Below are 19,948 nucleotides of genomic sequence, written 5' to 3'. Positions count from 1 at the left end.
GTAGTCAATGTCACTGAACTGTGCATGTAGAAATTTTTGAAATGGTGTATCTTTGGCTATGTGTATTTTCACCAAAAAAAAAGAAGTTAGCGGGTTGATATGTTCTGGGGTTGTTAACCAATGTCCTAAAACAACATGTGTACTTCTGTTTCATGAGAAACTATTTGTTCTGTAAGCCTTCACCTGAAGTGCAATAAAAAAAATTTAAAAAAATTAAAAAAAATCCTCACAGCTGGGCCAGTAAGCAACATCATGACAATTGAAGAAAATGCTGAAGTTGTCAAGAATTTCATTTTACTTGGATCCACAATCAACACCCATGGAAGCAGCAGTCAAGAAATCAAACAATGTATTGCACTGGGCAAATCTGCTGCAAAAGACCTCTTTCAAGTGTTAAACATCAAAGATGTCACTTTGACATCTGATCCAAGCCATGGTATTTTCAGTCACGCAATATGAATGCAGAGCTCTGATGGCACAGTGGTAAGAGCTCGGCTGTTAATCAAAAGGTCTGCAGTTTGAATTCACCAACTGCTCCTTGGAAACCCTATGGGGGCAATTCTACTCTGTACTACAGGGTCGCTATGAGTCAGAATTGACTCAACAGCAATGGGCTTGGTTTTTGTTTTTTTTTTAATATGAACACAAAGGCTAGACAAGGAATAAGGAAGACCGAAGAAGAATTGATGCCTTTTAATTATGGTGTTGGTGAAGAATTTTGAATATACCATGGACTGCCAGAAGAATGAACAAATCTGTCTTGAAAGAAGTACAGCCAGAATGTTCCTTAGAAGCAAGGATGGCGAGACTTTATCTCACCTACTTTGATACGTTATCAGAAGAGAGCAGTCCTGCTCTGACACAGATCACAATAGAGGGTCCCAGACAGAGATGGAGAAAAACGTAGAACAAAATTCTAACTCACAAAAAAAGACCAGACTTACTGGCCTGCTAGACACTGGAGAAACCCTGAGAGTATGGCCCCCCGGACATCCTTTTAGCTCAGTAATGAAGTCACTCCTGAGATTCACCTCTCCTCCAAAGATTGGACAGGCCCATAAAACAAAACGAGACTAAAGGGGAACACCAGCCCAGGGGCAAGGACTAGAAAAGGGGACAGGAAAGGTGGTAATAGGGAACCCAAGGTCGAGAAGGGAGAGTGTTGACATGTTGTGGGGTTGTTAACCAGTGTCATAAAACAATATGTGTAGTAACTGTTTAATGAGAAGCTAGTTTTTTCTATAACCTTCATCTAAAGTACAATAAAAAAAAAGAAGAAGAAGAGAGCAGTCCCTGGAGAAGGACATCATGCTTGGATAAATAGAGGGTCAGTGAAAAAGAGGAAGACCCTCAAAGGGACGAATTTACACAGTGGCTGCAACAGTGGGTTCAAGCATAGCAATGATTGTGAGGATGGCGCAGGACCAGGCAGTGTTTCCTTCTCTTGTACATAGGGTCGCTAGGAGTCAGAAGTGGTTCAACGACTCCTAACTACAACAAGTGAGATGAAGAGACTCTTCCCAAGATTTTTTATTTTCTAAAATTTTGCCTCTGGCAGGAAATATTGAAGACACCACAAAAAGAGAGAGCCTTTAACAGATATTAGTGATGTCATTATATAACCATTTTATACAAAAATACATTGCTAATCATTCTGATCTCTACTTTGTAAAGCTTGGTGCAGAAGCAAAAGGTAAAGTGATATTTTTTAAAAGATGGTAAAATACAAAAATATTAAGCCTATGTGTCAATGTTTGGGGAGAAATGTGATGACCATTTTATAAATGAACGAAGTTAATTAATATTCAATTCTTGGTAGTTTGATAAGGTGGATTATAGCAACTGAAAGGGTATGTCAATTATATATTTCTAAATAATTTTTCATACACATATACAGAAGTACATTTGTATTCTCTCTTAATATGAAATAATAATTGATACATAAAACTGCCATAATTATTTACATGTGTACAAGTAGGGGTATTTCTCCCCAAAGTATTTGAGTTTCAAATAAATATTTTTGTTACACTTCCAAAGACTTTAATTGCTACACATTGTGAATATTAATCATATTTTCTTTCTCACTCAATGAGAGGAATGGAGATGGGGGGAGTGAGGAAAGAGCTTTTGAAGAGGCACATCCCACACACAATATAAACAAAATGTTCAGAAAATATTTTCTGGAATAGCTAATTCTGCTTGTGTATAATGGTCTTCTTTGGTGATAACTGCACTTACGCAGGCCACAGGATGGACAAAATCAGTGAGATTTCATTATCCCTTTGAGTGAAAACCAGTAAATTATATCCTTGAAAAACAAAAAGGAAAAAGAAAGGGGGGGCTTACTTTCTGTTCCTTTTCCGGGCTCTGCTGTAGGCTTCCAAACCTTCTGTTAGTGTCTTCAACTTCTCGGGCTCCACCTGAGTGAAGGTACGAAGACCAAACCACATTACCCAGACCTGAAATTGTTAAACACTGCTTTTACTTTCCTGCCCTTCAAGCAGATGCTGCATTGGGGTGGGGAGGCTTAATTTTCACTGCCCTGTCAAATGTCTGTCCTTGTTCAATCAGAGGTTGGTTTCGTGGCTCCAGGCTGCAACATCAATGGAAATGAAAGACCATCTGGCTTTGAAATTTTCAACATTCTGAAAATCATGTTTGGGAACAAAACCTGGAATTTAAATAACCTCACAAAATCATATGCCTCAGAGATCCTGGCTTGCTTTCTCCACTGACTGATGCTCAGCAACTGCAAATCTGTATTCCATCAGGGGAGGACAAAAGCAGTAGTTAGTGATGGGTGCAGGGTTTGGAGACAGTGAGTCTGAGTTTGAATTCTACCTCCTCACTTCCTGGTATGAGTAAAAAACTTGAATTTTCTGAGCCTCAGTTTCCTCCTCTTAAAAATGAGGAGAATAATACCTACCTTTCTGCTAGAATTGTTGTGAGAATTAAAAGAAAACAAATCATGTTGACCACTTAGCCTAGCACAGAGCACCTATTATTACCTAGTATGCATTAGACTCTGCAGAGGACACAAAACTAGTGCGGCAACAGGTCATGCATAGTCCTTGCCGATGTAGGAAGAGGGTGGGGCTACACCTTAGCAGTGTGTCCTCTCCTCTGCCTTGCTTCATGACTGCCAGATTGTGTGAAGACTGCTACCTTCTAACAATGTGGCCACCAACTGGTGATTGGGAGGGAGGTGAGTCCATTCTGACTCATAGCGGCCCCCTCATGGTTTCTGAAGTCATCACCAAAAAACAATTAATAGAAAAACTTGTATACGACTTGTGAATAAAAACACCTTTAGAAAAACATTGCTATTTTTATTGATCTGTAAAAAAAACTCCCCAGAACAATAAAACAATCTAAGAAAAAACAGTGTTGCTTGCTGTGCAAACACAGCTTCAAAGCAAGTCTCCCAGTCATCCCTTCTCCCAATTTTTCCCCTACCCCAAGCACTTTTATATAAAAATTCAAAGGTCACCAATGCCTCATGGGTAAGAAACACTAATAAGCAAGAAAATGATCAACTTTTGTCTTTAAATCTTCTTGATTGATTGATGAATATCATTTATAATTTCTTTGACTGCTTCAAATCTAATACACAGTGATGATTAACAAAGGGTTTCTATGCTCAGGTCTGAAAACGGCATTTCTAATTATTCAATGAGAAAAACAGTTAAATAATGGAAACTTTTTTCTTCTCGTGATTTTTGTACTTCATCCTAAAGGATCCAAATATATACACAAGTTCTTGGGGATACCCAACCTGTTGTGTGCCAGAACAAGAGACAACTTTGTTCCAATGACACTTCACTATTAATTTATAATAGGAGCCATAGAGAAAAGTGTCCTATTGGGATGACTGGAAAAGCTTAGGTAAGCTGAATGTATCCATGTGTTATAGAAAAAAAAAACAAGGTCCCTGGATACATTGTCCCATTTCATGTTAGAAATGAGGTTCCGTCTCATATTTGCTTGCATGAAGGGAATATGAAAGATGTTTCACACATTATGTTTATGTAATCTACAGCTAATTCCACTTATATTTAAAGGATCTTTTTGGCCGTAGGCAGGAAGCTCTCCTGAAACAAAACTGGTATTAGACACAAACAGAGCTCGCTGGCGACTTAATGAGAGACCTCAAAAGGGACTGATGCAAGTAACAGAATGCAGATTCATACTGAATCAAAGCAAGACACCATAATGAAAACTTACTCCACTGGTCTTAATTTTAAAAACTAAGTTAGGTCAAACTACTTTTTAAGCCTTCAATTTTTTTTTATTTAAATGAGAAAGAAGGGGGGCAGTAAAAACATTTCTTGTGCATTTATTATGTAAAAGACACTGTTTTAGCATCTAATATAATAATACAACTAGTATTATTTTTATTATTTTACAGATGAGACTTAGTGAGTTTAAGTAACATGGTCAGAATTAAAACTCATGTCTGACTCTAAAGCGCTCAACCTCTCCCCATCATACCAACAACACACATTGAAATATAGTTATAAACACAGACACACAGACACCCAGACACCCAGACACACACACACACACACACACACATTACTACCATTAGCACTTTAAGAGAGACTGCTTTGGTGTTTAAAGAGCATATTCACGCTCATTGTCTTTTTAGATCCTCTCAATAACCCTTAAAGGTGTGCACAATCATCCCCATTATACAGATGAGAGTACTGAAGCTCAGAAAAGTGGCATTCCTAATGACACACAAATCATACGCAGTTAAGCCAGGCCTTAGCCTTAGTCTTCTAACTCTAAGCTGAGTACTCTTTCCATTATGGTATTGCCTAACAACAGGAGCTGGTGACGTTATAGAAATGGAATGGGGAAGAGAAGAAGGAAATAGGGAGCATTTGGTCAGCTAACTTATCTGTATTATGAAATGTGCTGTATGCATATACATACACTAAAAAATTAGGTCAAACTATTTTAAATCAAATTATATATTTTCAGAAATTTAGATAATAATTTGGACAAATTTATCTTCTATATTTTTTTAAGTAAAAGCAACCAGTGTCTACAAATCAGCTTTGATAATTTCCAGTGATTCTTCTGAAGTAAGTCTCTACCATGATTTCATCATTTAAATCTGACTCTAAGGCTCTAAGGTTCTCTCATAATAAACTATATTATTTATAAGGAATTCAATGACTTTGAAAGAAAAAGGAACAATGGTGCCTTCTGAAACTAAATACAAATAAGATACACACTACTCTTACATTTTTGGTATGGCAAGATTGTACAAATTTGAAGGCAAATGCTGAGTTTATTATGTTTCAGAATTTTAGTACTTCACTGAATGGTGAAATGTAATATATGAAAAGTGTGCACTAGTTCTGGGGAAATATTCATACATTTGAACAACAGTCAAGATACTCTTTAAAGATACTTCAAAACTTGTATCAGAGAAAGAACAAAATAAATACACTTTCTAAGATCAGACCAAAGGAGTAATGGACCACAACTACCACAGCCTCCACCAAACTGAGTCCAGCGCAACTAGATGGTGCCCGGCTACCATCACCACCGACTTCTCTGACAGGGATTACAATAGAGGGTCCCAGACGAGCTGGAGAAAAATGTAGAACAAAATTCTAAGACACACACACACAAAAAAGACAAGACTTACTGGTCTGACAGAGACTGAAGACACCTCGGGAGTTTTGCCCCGGACACCCTTATAGCTCAGTAATGAAGTCACTCCTGAGGTTCACCCTTCAGCCAAAGATTCGGCAGGCCCATAAAACAAAACGAGACTAAATGGGCACACCGGCCCAGGGGCACGGACAAGGAGGCAGGAGGGGACAGGAAAGCTGGTAATGGGGAACCCAAGGTCGAGAAAGGGAGAGTGTTGACATGTTGTGGGGTTGGCAACCCATGTTATGAAACAATATGTGTATTAATTGTTTAATGAGAAACTAGTTTGTTCTGTAAACTTTCTTCTAAAAAAATCCAAAACCTGTTGCCGTTGAGTCAATTCCAACTCATAGTGACCCTATAGGACCGAGTAGAACTGCCCCATAGGGTTTCCAAGGAGCACCTGGTGGATTCAAACTGCCGACCTTTTGGTTAGCAGTTGTAGCTCTTAACCACAACGCCACCAGGGTTTCCTTCGTCTAAAGTACAATAGTCAAATAGAAATCATATTTAATGATTTCATGAACATTTACTTGTAAATTACTTAGCTAACTTGTAAATCGAGAAAGTATTAGGAAATCAAATACAGAAATGTAACATTAAAAAGTTTAAACACACATATAAATATTTTAATAAAACTTACATTGAAAGAGCAAGTAATTTAAGACACTTAATACTCTTATCTATAATTATAACCTTGTATTCCAGAACACCCACTAGCCCGGAGTTCCATAAATTATTTACTTATTATCTGGGTAAGAAATTGGGAGGCGACTGTATGTTACTCATAATCTGCCTGCATATTCTCATTCTAATGATGATAATAATAATAGCACTGACCATCACAGTATAACTCTTTATACATGTCATTTAAGAATTACAAAAAGTTTCCCAAAGTGTGTATTTATAGTTCGCATATTACCTCATATAAATTTACCACATATAAATATACACATACACTAAATATTTTTTTACTCTTAAAACCCTTCTTTTACTCATTCAAATTCTTGTAGTTTTACAGCCTGTTCAATCAGGTTAAAACCATATTCATAAGGCCAGACAGTATTATAGGGTGGAGGATTGAGTTCTTCTGCAAAAGTCTGACTCTGGTTGCTTATTTTATTTCCAAAACACATATTAAACATTTGGTAATTTAATTAAGCTTGATTCGGAGGTCAGTATAGTAGCGTGTGGAGCCCTGGTGCCACAGTGGTTAAGACCTTGGCTGCTAACCAGAAAAAGGTCGGCAGTTCAAATACACCAGCTACTCCTTGGAAACCCTATGGGGCAGTTATATTCTGTCCTATAGGGTCGCTATGAATCAGAATCAACTTGACGGCAATGGGTTTCATTTGGTTAACAGGTATAGCAGCATGTAATGTATGTCAGAAGTAACTTAAGAGTATTATGATAAGATGAGACACAAACCTTTCAGAAGCCAAACTGATCCTCTGAAAGTAAGGTACTGTGCATATTAGAAGAGCCTGGATCAATGATGGTAGACCACTTTTGAACAGAGCCAGTTAACTAGAGATGATGTCAAAATCCCCTGCAGGCTTTAATCCTGATAACATCTCTCTTGGTGATTACTTTGCTGCTTCTTTAGTGCTAAGGTGAAGCTGCCACACAAAGGTCAAAGGATGGAGCACAAGCCACAGCACAGGTACAATTTCAAAAGAGATAAGGCAGCTGACCAAAAGCTCCCTCTTTCCTTCTTCACTTTCCCATTCCATTTCTGCAATGTCACCAGCTCCTGTTGTTGGGCGATAGCATAATGGAAAGAGTACTCAGCTTAGAGTTAGAAGACCAAGGCTGGGGCCTGGTTTAACTGCCTATAATTTGTGTGTCATTAGGAATGCCACTTTTCTGAGCTTCAGTGCTCTCATCTGTAAAATGGAAATGATTTTGTGCACATCTTTAAAGGTTATTGAGAGGAACCAAAAGACAATGAGCATGAAGGTGCTTTATAAACACAAAAGCAGTCTTTCTCATAGTGTCAGTGGTGGCGTGTAAAACTCTTAGGGGGAACAAGAACAAACCTTTAAATATTTTTAATAGTTACATATTCATATAAATTAATATTGGAAAAATACAAATAACATGCCGATTATTTTATACATATTATAACTTAGAAATAAGGCAGAGGAAGTTATTTAAATTTAAAAGTGGCTTAAATAGTGCCTAGTACATATTATGTGCCCAATAAGTATTTGTTCAATGAATAAAGAAATGAATTTAAAAAATTTTTTTAAGTAAATAATAGTATAAGTGACACATAGCTTTAGCTGAAGTTTTGGGAAACACTGCTCTGAAGCAATAAGCAAATATGAGGCATTTATTAGGTTCATTATTATCAAATATTTATTAAACAGTAAATACTAAAATAATAATAAACAGTTAAAAATATTTTAAAAATAACATCTTCAAACTGAAAAAGTCCTGTTAACTTCAGTGCAATATTTTAGTATTTTTTAAAGAATGAGAATGATAAATAATAATTTGATAAAAAGTTGACTCACCTGTGACAGAGAGAATAAACCTAATTTTCCAACAATATTCATAGAAAAATCCCTTAAATGAATCCTCTGTTTTTCAAATGAACTAACCATACCACATTATTACAGTTATAGTCAGTGGCACTGTTTGAGGCATTTCCTTGTGCTTCCTTTCCCCTTCACCCTGGGTAGGAGTTTTTAAGTGCTAGAGAACTATATTACAGGAGGACTAGGGTAAAACTGTTTTAAATGTGATGACAAATTTCATGCTGATCCCCAACATATACATAGAATTAAATGTTTTAAATAAACTCGTATTTCTGAAGGTACACTTTACAAGTTCATGTAACAGAAGCATGTATTTGCCTCAGACCTGAGATTCCATTTGCTACTATCTATATGAAAACTGGAGCCCTGGTGGCACAGTGGTTAAGAGCCCGGCTGCTAACGAAAAGGTTGGCAGTTTGAATCCACCAGCCGCTCCTTAACAACCCTGTGGGGAAGTTCTACTCTGTACTATAAGATTGCTATGAGTTGGAATCGACTTGATGGCAACCAGGTATATGAAAACCGTAGTGACACGCTCATGAGCTCTATGCCGGGTCTCAGTTACTGTTGTGAATGGAGATAGGTCTCGTTTTCCTTGTTTATGTTGCTCAGGAAAGAAAAGTTCACAATACTCCACAATTCTCCACTGTAAAGTTTACAATCATACCTGAGGTTTATTTTTTTTTTTTTTTAACTATTTGATCTTTTGCTTAATATTTCTTAAAAAATATTCACATTTTTGGTCTTACCTAGTTTCCCACTTTTATTATTTTTTTAATTTTCATCAGGCACTGACTTTGTTAGCTCGAATTTTATCTTTCTTATCCTTTTTCAAAAACCAGTCTCTTACTTTGCTCCCTTTTCAAGGAGATACTGTTGCTGACAGAGCATTGATTGCCCCTGCCACCCCACCAGCCAAAACCCAGCCCAAATATTGTGGATATTGACTGGGTATAAAGAAGAGGCTTCACTTCCAACAGCAGTTAAGAAAATATGTAAGGTAAAGAGAATACACAAAGAACACTTTCAAAGGAGAATTATAGTAGCAAAGAATACAAACAGCTAACACTGATGATCAAGCACAGAAAGAACGTCTTCAAAGTAAAACGTTTAAACATCACAGGAGTGCATACCTCCCAGATTTAGTCCCCAGGCTCAATTTCTTAGTTACACATGCCCAGAATGCAAGGGTAAGCTGTCTCTGGTTATGCTCCATGCTGTCAAAACCTGTGTGCCTGTGATGCTGAACTGACACAGAGAAAGTATAAAACCCCAAAATAAATTTGGTAATGAGTTTCAATAATGATGAGGCCTTCTCTGCTTTGAACGACTATTCAGAGAGTTATTTTTATCTCTACTTGCCAAATATAAGTGTGAGGAAAAAAGTCAAAGGGTGACTCTAAAGAGAGGGAGCACCCTACATACCAATGCTTTTAAAAACATGTCTTCATTAATCAGGTGGTATTGCACCTAAATATAGAATTTTTCTTGTTAATCAGGAGATGTCGCTACTTGCCCAAAAACAACAAACATTTCATCGAAAAGAAACATTTTGGAGCCAATCTAATAATAAATTCTTTCCTAAATTTGACTTGGGCCAGAATATACATCAAATGAGAAAGCAAAAAAATATGAAGAACAATGGGACAAAGTTCAAAAAGAATAAAAATGATCTATCTAGAAAAAAAAGATTTAATTTTTGGATTACTATTTGAGAGGCAACCCTTTTAGGCTAGTTAATGTAAGCTCAAAGATGGCAGATGACAATTATAAAATATATTTTTAGAAAACAAGAGCATTTTTCCTACTTTTATATAATTATTGAAAAAAGCACATAAAGATAACCCTTTTCCCTCCACAGTTGCATAAGCTTGAAATGTTTGCACATTATGACTTGTAGGTGCAATGCCAGGGGTAGCTATTTTCCTTTCCAAGAATCTCCTAACACTGTACCAAGATCTGGAAGTACCTCTATCTGGCCATGACTATACTGAGGAACAGCACAAATCTTATCCTTGGCCAGTGAACTATAAAGGGTTCATGGTTCAGAGAGAAAGTTGCACTGCTCATTAGCACAAGTAGAAATATCTCCCAGAGTGTACTTCACAGCAAACTGGAAACCAAAGGAAAAAACTTAGTAAGGTGATACCACTGCCTAAACTGTATACTACAGGACACATATTGCCATCCTCCTGTGGTGTCAGGTGGCTTTGATATCGAAACAGTAATATATAGGGGTGCTTTGGTGCAACTTTCCACAGACCGTTATAACCCCCTGAGGAGCACTTGGTTGGCACAAATGGTTAAAGGCTGTGCTGCTGATCATAATGGTTGGCAGTTCAAATCCACCTAGAGATGCTTCAGAAGAAAGACCTGGCAATCTGCTTCTGAAAGGTCACAGCCATGAAGACCCAATGGAGCACAGTTCTACTCTGACACACATTAATATTGTTGTTGGGTAAGGTTAGAAGGTAGAGGATGAAAGTTTGAGCTTATAACATTTTGAAAAACATTGGGAAGGTGGACTTTCAAGTTCACTTAACAAATTGGGTGCTTAAGAGCAGAGCTCTTGCTTGAAATTAACAGCTAATATTAACTTATAATCAGATATACCGATTTGTATGCAATGTGCTAAAGTTCATAAAAATAGTTGTGAACTAATTCACACATTAAATATGTTCCTTATAATCCTTTTACTCTCAACCAGGTTAAAAAAAAACAAAACAAAATCCATCGCCATCCAGTCGATTCTGACTCATAGCTACCCTATAGGACAGAGTAGAACTGTCCCCATAGGGGCTCCAAGGAGTGGCTGGTGGATTCGAACTGCCGACCTGTTGGTTAGCAGCCAAACGCTTAACCACAATCTGATTAGTAAATCCTTTATTTGGCAGTAATGCATAGGTAAACAATAACTAAGGTCAAATTACCACAATTCTATATGTGGTGAAATCCAAATAAAGAAAGTTGTCTTAAAGAACAAGGTGAGGAGACCAGTTTTTACTGAACCTCCATCACATGCTAGATAATCTATGGAATCTTATTTAATTCTTAAAACATCGTTCTGAGTAGGATTTAGTATTCCCACTTGTGAGGTGAGGAGATTGCAGCTCTGGGAAATTAATTTACCTACCTAGGAACATTCAGATAAGTTGGTTTTATATATGTCAGAATGCCCAAAGCCCATGTCTCTTTCTGCCACACCCTGCTTTCTCTCTAGTTTTCTGTAGACTGTGTTCATATAGTATTTGATATTTGGAAATCATACCTCTTAGGAAATCATCTCAGAAACTGCAGAACATTACTCATGCATCATCAGTAATTCAGCTACATATAATACCCCACCGAAGATTAAAAATGCCTTTCTAAGATCAGAGGCTGACCAAGACATTTACTATTATGACAAACACAGCTAAAATATCCATTTATGGACAATGCGGCGATCTCGGCCCTTGGCAAATATCAGTACTCCGATCCCAGCATTGGCCTGGCTTAGATCAGAGACCACTCACGCAACCTGAAAACATGGAGTGGTGTCTGGCTTGCTTTGAATTAGTAACTTGCCATCCTGTTAATTATTTATTTTTTCTACTTTGCCTGCTTCCAAAAAGAACTTGAAGTGGCTTGTGAGAACAAAGAATATAACTGAAGATAATAAATGATAGGTTTGTGGGATGGAAGGATAACAAATTTATTCTAAAACTTGAATTAACATAGATTTTATCTGGTGAGATCCGGCAGAATCTTGGATTAATTTACTTCGGTGGGCACAGAAATAGATTATGAAGAGCTCACAGGCTAAAAAAGATTTAAAATGATGTGTAAGAAAATTGTTTAGCAAACTCTTCTGAGACACTACAAAGATAAACACTAGGAGAAAATGGTCCCACATTAGCAAGGTGGAGTTAATAAGATTTTACTTTAATAAACATATCGTTCATGGAGTCAAGTCTCTTGCCTTTATTATACTGTCAGGTGTTGTCACAGTATATAGAAGGGAAACTAATGCATTGCTTACCTTTTTAAAAGCAGAAGTCTGCTTATTAATCCACAAGACTTCATTTATCCAACATTGCTGGGGATAAAGGGGTTTTATGTAAATAACATTTACATCATAACTGGTTCAATTGTTTAAGAGTACAAATAAAACATATTTTACTGGAAATCCTTCTCGAATATATCATACTTTGTCTTATACAGATATTGAACATAGTTTAATTTTTTCTTGATGAACCAGGGTCATCAAGAAATCAGGCAAAGGTCACTTGGCTTAGAGTCAGACAGACCTATGTTTGAAATTTCTTTTCTGGTGTTGTAAAAGGAGAACATTGTTTGGCTTGCTGGCCATCATTAAATAAGGTATGAGGAAGCTCTTCCTTTGTTCTGTGAACAGCAGGAGGAAAAAGGTGTTGTGAAGCAGTACTTTGGTTTTTTATGTGCAAAAAAATGCAGTAGGTCCTGAAAGAACTAGAGGTTTTAGAAATACGTTGAGTGTCCTAGAGCTTTTAAGGCTGTCATAACTTGCTTTTTAATGATAAATACTTCATGTATTATCATTACTATTTTATTACATGCTTTCAATTTTTTACCTCTAAATGTGTACATTATTTTTTTTTCTGAATTACTAAAAATAATTTTATCGTATTAAGGTTTTTCTTTGAAAATGTAAAATTACAATGTAAACCAGCGGGAGGGGGGATATTTCAATTTACAGAAACAATTTTATACTCCCTAGTAGGAATTAACCTACTGCTAATAAGAAAGACAAATCTAGATTTTAGAAACATTTGTTATTATTCTATAGTGAGTGAAAACCAGTTGCTTATTTAAATGAATAAAAATAACTGCTTCTTGGATGCTCAGATAATGATTTAAAAAAAAAAAAAAAAGCACATCTCCCTGAACATCAGTGACTAACTCAATCTCAGAAGTTTGTGAACTCAAATTAATCAGAAGAGTAGGACCATTGTTTAAAGTGAAATGTATTAAAAGTATATGCTTTTATTCTCCTGAGGATATAAAAAGATATTTAGATAAGGGATTTAGGACAGGAAGAACATTTCCAGGAAGGGAGGCCATAATCTTTTCTTTAGTTAAGCTGTTTGTAAAATGGCACATATAAAAGACATTTGCACAGAGACTGTAAAACAGTTCAATGTCTACATCTTGTCTTTGTAGCAGTACCATTTATACCATAAAAGCCTGTTTTATTGCTGTTTCTAACTATTTCTTGAATAAACTGTCAAAAATATTTAGGCTTATCAACCTAAAGAATGCTTGTCTGGCCTTGCAAAGTATAGAGAATAAAATGCTTTGTGATTAAGAGTATGGAATTCATTTTCTTATCAAACATAGAAACTTTATGCCCAGAGTGTATCCTGACAAGTATATATTAGGCATTATAAGCAAAGGGTTTAAGGACCTCCTAGTCATTTGGAGAAAGACAATCCTTTTATTGTAATGGCAAAAATGCTTTTGGTTTCCTGCCATTAAACCTAAGTGCCAGTGGAATTTTGAGCAGAACTGAAATAGCTTTATACAATACACTCTTTAAGAGAATTATATATATATATATATATATACCTGCAAGAATAATTTTTAATACCTAAGGAAACAAAAAATTATGTTTTTTCATCATATGGGGGGAATGTGTATAATTATCTCTTCCTGGTCAGAAATAAAATTTTCTATCGACTTTAAACATTCTCTGTATTTCTTGCCTAGTCAGCCAATTCTACCATTTGTGAGGAGAAAAAAAGCCCAGAAAACCCTTACTAATTTCTTCTAAATTGAATAGTAGTTTCATGGAGGAGTTTTCATTTAATTTATATGATCAAATTGTGTTAAGTAGAACCAGACTATGGGGTTAAACATTTCCATATGTTATAAAGGCCCAGATCTTTTCCTGAAAGGAGACACCGTTCTGAACTCAGACATACCTGCTGCTTCCAGAAACGGCTGCAACTCCACCCAGGCTTTACCCCTCCACAGCTCTATGTGTCAAATGTAAGCAAATGGAGGGTTTGCCTCTTGACAATTAGGGGTGCACTTCCTGTCGCCTGGTGGTGGCGGGGGTGGGGGAGTAGCTCTGCCACCCTCCTAGACTGTCAATGGCTACCAGATTTTTTCTTCCAGTCATTTGCCACTTGCTTTCCTCCTCTGGGTTTGGAAGGAAGGACTACATAAATGCAGGGAAGGAAGGCAGAATTAACAAAATTCTGGAAATTTTGTTCCTGGGTTAGAACCACCCTGAACCCTAATGGGATCTACAACTCATCCCTTGTCAATATAGCATTTTGTTGACTACAACCTTCCCCTCTTCATTCTATGCTCCAGAAGTTTTGTGAGACCTCAGTGAGTCATGAAGAATCCTAATTTCAAATTCAAAGAATCCAAAGTGATGATAACATAAAACAATAATTGATATCTGAACAAAGGTTAGTATTTGACAATGGATAAGGATTGGTATACCTTCCCTTCCTGGGGGCTTTGTTGACATGAATTGTGAACGTCGTCTTCTCTTACTAATTTTCCAGGCCAGGAAGTCAGTCCTTTGATTTGGCCCCAGACCAAGTCGCCAACGTTGAACGTCCTTGGCCTATAATGTATCAACTCATTTGAAGAGGGGGAGTCTGGATTCCTTAGGTCATCTTCACTACTAATGCTTTTAGCATCTGAAGGGCTAGGCACACACCCATTAATGCTTTTGGAACTAAAGTCTCCATTGTAATGGATATAGTCTTTGACCAGAGAACTTTCCAAACTATTTGAGGAACTTGGAGACTGCTCCTCTAGGACTAGGTCTTGCTTTGCAGTGCTTAGCAGCTCTCCAAAGCCCCGACTTTGTCGAGGTCTGTTCCCATTAATGTGTGCACATCTTTCCACAGTGTTCTCTAGTCTCTCCTTAAAACTTATCATAGTTCTTTTGTAGTTATTATACCTGAAATTTTCTTCCAGAATTTTATCCCCTTGACAGTTTCTTGGTGGTAACATTATTGGGTGCTGTTCCCCAGGCAGAAATGGCAGTGTAGAGACATTGTTGGACCTTTCATGACAAGGACTACTATGGATGTGGCTTGGATGATCTAAAAATTCCTCGCATTTCCACCTGTTTTGCTCTCCTCCAGGGCTTTGCTCCCCGTCCCACTGTTTTCTGGATGCGAGGCAACTTGCTGACTTGAAATACTCAAACCCATCTCCTTCATTTGAGTTCTTCCCATGGTCCAGATTTTTGGGCAGCCGAACCCCTCTTGTATTCCTCAGCCTACCATCATGATCTACACCTCCCATGTTTCGTCCATGAATGACCGCACTGACAGCACTGGAGAGATTTAATGGATCACCAATTGAGGCAGTGAAGGCACTCATGGCACTCAGAGCTGGAATGGGGCTAATCTGAGTTGTACTGTTGACTGCAGTGGTGATGACAACCTGCATTCCTTTGCTGGCTGCCTCAACAACTGCTTTGTAAATGGCATCTACGGAAGCATCACCTTGGCCACCCACAACAAGGCCATCCTTCACTTGCTGACCAAGAGGTGGGTCAATCCTCGGCTGCAACTCACAAGGTGTATCTTGGAAAGGTAGAAGTGTAGTGTTCAGATTCTCTGGAAGTGCTGTGAGCCCAGGCTGACTGCTTATTCTTTTGTTTAGGAGAGCTGCATCTTCCTGCATTCTCACCTTGAAGAAACAGAGAGGATGCAGTGAGAGAGAGCAAAAGTTTTAAAGGCCTCAAAGAGACAGACCATAATTTCAAGATTTACCAAAAGACAAAAAGATATAACAAGAAAGGAAATATAAAGAAAGAACAAGATTCAAAAATGAATTAAAAGTCCCTCTGTCTAGAAAGGAACCCTGGTAGAACAGTGGTTAAGGGCTATGGCTGCTAACCAAAAGGTTGGCAGTTTGAATCCACCAGTGTATGTCTTTGTTATATTTGGATGTTGTTTCTTTGGTTGAAATCATTCAACGGCTTTTTTTTTTAATCATTACCAAACATTCTCTAGAAAAATTAAACCTGGAGTGGTTGGACACAAAATGTTTTCAAGTGATTCTCCACATATTTAGTGTCATTAAAGATCTTTGCAACGTGGGATTCAAAGAGATAGTCAAGTCATAGATAACCAAACCAGCACTGTTCAAATTAAAAAGGGAACCAGAATTTTAAAATGATTTCTAACTCACTATATTTCTATTTAACTAAACAAAACAAAACAAAATACCTGCATTCCTTTCTTAAACAATAAAATATTTCTGATATGACATTCAATTTTTGAAGTCTTCAGGTGGGGTAGCAACACCAGCTCTTCAACCCCTATCGGGCCACTGGCTGATCAAAATGACATGCTCTCAACAGTGACAATGGCTTTCCATGGAAGTGATTCTCAGTTGGAAAGAGGTGAAGGGAGGGAATGTCCACCAGGGGAGCATACTAGAATCTCAAGGCAGGAAGGATGAGTGCAGTTGTCAAAAGTCTCTAAGGTTATTCTAATTTTACCAACCCATATAAGAATTACTGCTCCAGTTCCTTGATACCTCAATTTTTCCCCCCAGTGACCAATCCCTTCCTGTCTTCACATCATTGCCTACTAAACCAGAACCCGGGATCCATCAACTACTCTCTTGCCATTATCCTCTGTCTAGGCCTACCAGATGAAATCCCAATCTTGGATCAATGCAACTGTCTGCCCGATTGATAGCTACAGTGAGGATGCTAAGCAATGCTGTCTACGGGAATATATGACTTCCAACTTCAGCTGGGGGCTCAGTGCTGCCCATTAATCCTGTGATCCTCCAGTTAAGTATCACTTGCATTTCTCCACAACTATTCAAGTCTTCATCTAGCCTCTAAAGCCTGCTACTATACCATCTCCTGCAGTATTCTTAGAAGAATACTAAACAGAGAAAATGGAGATTTCATAATTTCTTACACTCTGCTACTCCCTGCTCCTTGGCAATACACACTTCTCTGCAACTATGTGTCCCTAATCCTGCCCTGCTTCTCAGTGTAAGAGGGGCCTCTTCTCCTGTCTAAGGTTAAGCCCTTCATTTATGCTCTGAATCCCAACCTCTCTCATCAAAGATCTTGCCTCAACTGTTACCCCTTCTCATCTTTCTGTTCAACATCTTCTACCCTTCTGCCTCTTTCCTTTAGCATATGACTATGTGCACGGCTTCCATATTCTAAAAGCTTGCATTCAATCTGATGCCTTTCTCGGAGCGCTGCTCTATTTCTCTTATGTTCTTCATAGTTTAAATTTTTGAAACAGTAATTCACACTGTTTAATTCCTAACCTCCCACTCACTCTTCCATTCATTGCAGTTTGGCTTTTGCTCCCACCACTCCACCAAAACTGCATTCCACCAAGTCACCAGGGATTTCCTAATCGCAAAATCTAATTAATGGATTCTCTTCAGGTCTTATCTTGTTTTCTCTATTACATGATTGAACATTTCCACTTCCTTTCTATTTTATTACACAAGTAACATACAAATATTTTCTCACTGTCAATAAAGGGAAAATTTGTCTTCATCACTACTCCCCACCCAAGCCCATATTTTCCTACCTCACCCCAATCCCATTTCCTTTCTCAGAAGTAACCAATTTGGGTGCATCCTTTAGCGATTTTCTAATACATTATGATGTGTAGGTGTGTACCTAGTTTCCCTCCCTCCCTTCTCATAAATGGGACTGTACTGCAGTATTGTTTTGCAGTACTTGAGCATGGAGTTTTGCAGTCTTGGAGCTCTTTCCATGTCAGATCATATAAGTCTACCTAATCTTTTAAACTACTAGATAGATGGCTATACCATCATACATTTAACTATTTCCCCATTGGTGAACCAAAAATTAGTGGTTTCTAATTTTTGACACTACAAATAATGTTGTAATGAACATTTAGGTATGTGCACTTTTGTTCACTTGTGAGGATTTCTCTAAGATAAATACATAGAAGTTGAACTACTGGGTCAAAGAATATGTACATTTAAAAACCTGATATACTATGAAATTATTCTCCAAAAGGACCATACCAGCATACAGTCAGACCAACAATATATCTGAGAGAATCCATTTCCCTACACTCTTGTCAGTAATGGGTACCATTGATCTGATGGCTCCATTAGTGTTGTAATTTGTATAACTTTTCATATGTTTATTAATCATTTGTCTTTCTTTTTCGGTGAAATACCTGTTCACACCTATTGCTCATTTTCTAACCAATTATCTTTCTGATTTGTAGGAGCTCTGTTTATATTACGGATGTTAATTCTTTGTTACATGTTATGCAAATATTTTCTCCCAGGTTGCCATTTAGCTTTGCTTAGAATATCCTTTATCATAGAGAGATGTAAAAGTTTTATGTATTCAGCCCTGCTACTCCTTTTCTTTTTGAGTCCATGGTTTTACATCTTGCTTAAAGAACCTTCTCCACTTCAAGATTATAAAAAAAAATCTTCTATATTTTCTTCTTATATTTATTTAGTATTAATCTCTCCATGTAGGTCTGTAGTCGATCAAGAACTTATTCAGTTTATAGAACTAAAGAAAGACCATGTGGCTGAAGGTAGGGGACAGTGGTGACAGCAGAGGCTGGAGAGGGGGCCAGGGGCCAGAGTGTGCAAGGCCAGGTGGACATGCTAAGGATGTGGGTCATGAGAGCAATGGGAAACCACAAAAGGGTTTAAGAGGGTACCATGATCAGTTTTTACCAACAGCTTCCAAAGGACCACGGACATTCTTCAGACAAAATAAAATAACCTTCACACAAAAGGCTGGAATGTTTAACAATGCTCATTATCCAGAAACAACAGTGAGTAGAGGTGAAAGGGTACATAGCCTCCTTTATCCAAATTAAGGGTTTAAACAAACCCAGACATTGTTTTCTACTATAGTAACCCAGGGAAGGAGAGTACCTGGAAGTTTTGAAACAGACAAGCCATGGGGTTATTGTTTGCTGGACAAGGAATTGTGGACTGTCCTTGAAATGTCTGGAGATTCTGGTACCCCTGGAGAAGCTGCTGCTGTTGCTGATTTGGTGGGAACATCTGATTGTTGTTTAACAGTGACTGTAGATGAGTCAGTTGATGGTTATTCATATTGTTTATTGATGACATGTCACCTGTAGTTTGAAAAACATAAAACGTAAGTCAGCGTGATACTTCAGAGATCCTATGCCTTATCTTTGCAACTGAGGATTCCTGAAACAAAAACTAAAAGCTAGAATTATGTTGGTAATTCTTTTCTTCTCCTCAAAGTTTTACTAGGTGGTAAGGAAAGAGTAGTTTTATCTTTTATAGTTAGTTTTCTGATTTTATATCATGGAGAGACTACTTAGTCGTTAATCTATCCACAAACTAATCCTTATATGTTGAGTTTCAGTGTTATATGACTCCTTGAAATTATTTTTATTAGTGCACCTAAAATTAAAAGTTGCAATTAGTCCTAAAATGTTTTAGCAAGCATAAGCCTTTCACCAGATGATTAAAATGAGGGGGCCTAGTCAGGCCTTGTTTAAAAATTTTAGATCTCAAGCCACAATCATCAATAAATACCACCAAAGAATTTTAGAGATTTGTGTTAGAAACATACATTTTGTTTTGAAGTAAAGGTTGGTCATCTAAATTTAAAACTGTAAAGAAAGCTGACAATAAAATAGTAAGTGCCTGGTTTACGTTTGTGTCATATTTTTAAGTAAAATTTAAATTCAATTTCATAATCATTAAAAAGACCTATT

General features: G+C 37.3%; 1 protein-coding gene across 7 annotated transcripts in view; it reads right to left on the bottom strand.

Moving 5' to 3' along the window:
* MBD5 (methyl-CpG binding domain protein 5) overlaps window positions 1-19,948 on the bottom strand; it is a 154,585-nt gene that overhangs the window by 22,779 nt on the left and 111,858 nt on the right. For 6 of the 7 annotated variants that reach the window (XM_023730371.1, XM_023730377.1, XM_023730374.1 and 3 more), the window contains 4 exons: window positions 19,128-19,333; window positions 14,685-15,893; window positions 12,232-12,288; window positions 2,347-2,420 (listed from right to left, as the gene is read on the bottom strand). In XM_023730371.1, coding sequence (XP_023586139.1) covers window positions 2,347-2,420; window positions 12,232-12,288; window positions 14,685-15,893; window positions 19,128-19,333 — 1,546 coding nt within the window. The remainder of the gene's footprint in view (window positions 1-2,346; window positions 2,421-12,231; window positions 12,289-14,684; window positions 15,894-19,127; window positions 19,334-19,948) is intronic. The other variant, XM_023730375.1, reaches the window with a different exon arrangement.

The sequence above is a fragment of the Trichechus manatus genome, unplaced genomic scaffold (genome assembly GCF_000243295.1).
Source record: "Trichechus manatus latirostris isolate Lorelei unplaced genomic scaffold, TriManLat1.0 scaffold00036, whole genome shotgun sequence".
Lineage (NCBI taxonomy): Eukaryota > Metazoa > Chordata > Mammalia > Sirenia > Trichechidae > Trichechus > Trichechus manatus.
The sequence above is the reverse complement of the archived record's forward strand: the minus strand, read 5'-3'. Positions and strand labels throughout refer to the sequence as shown.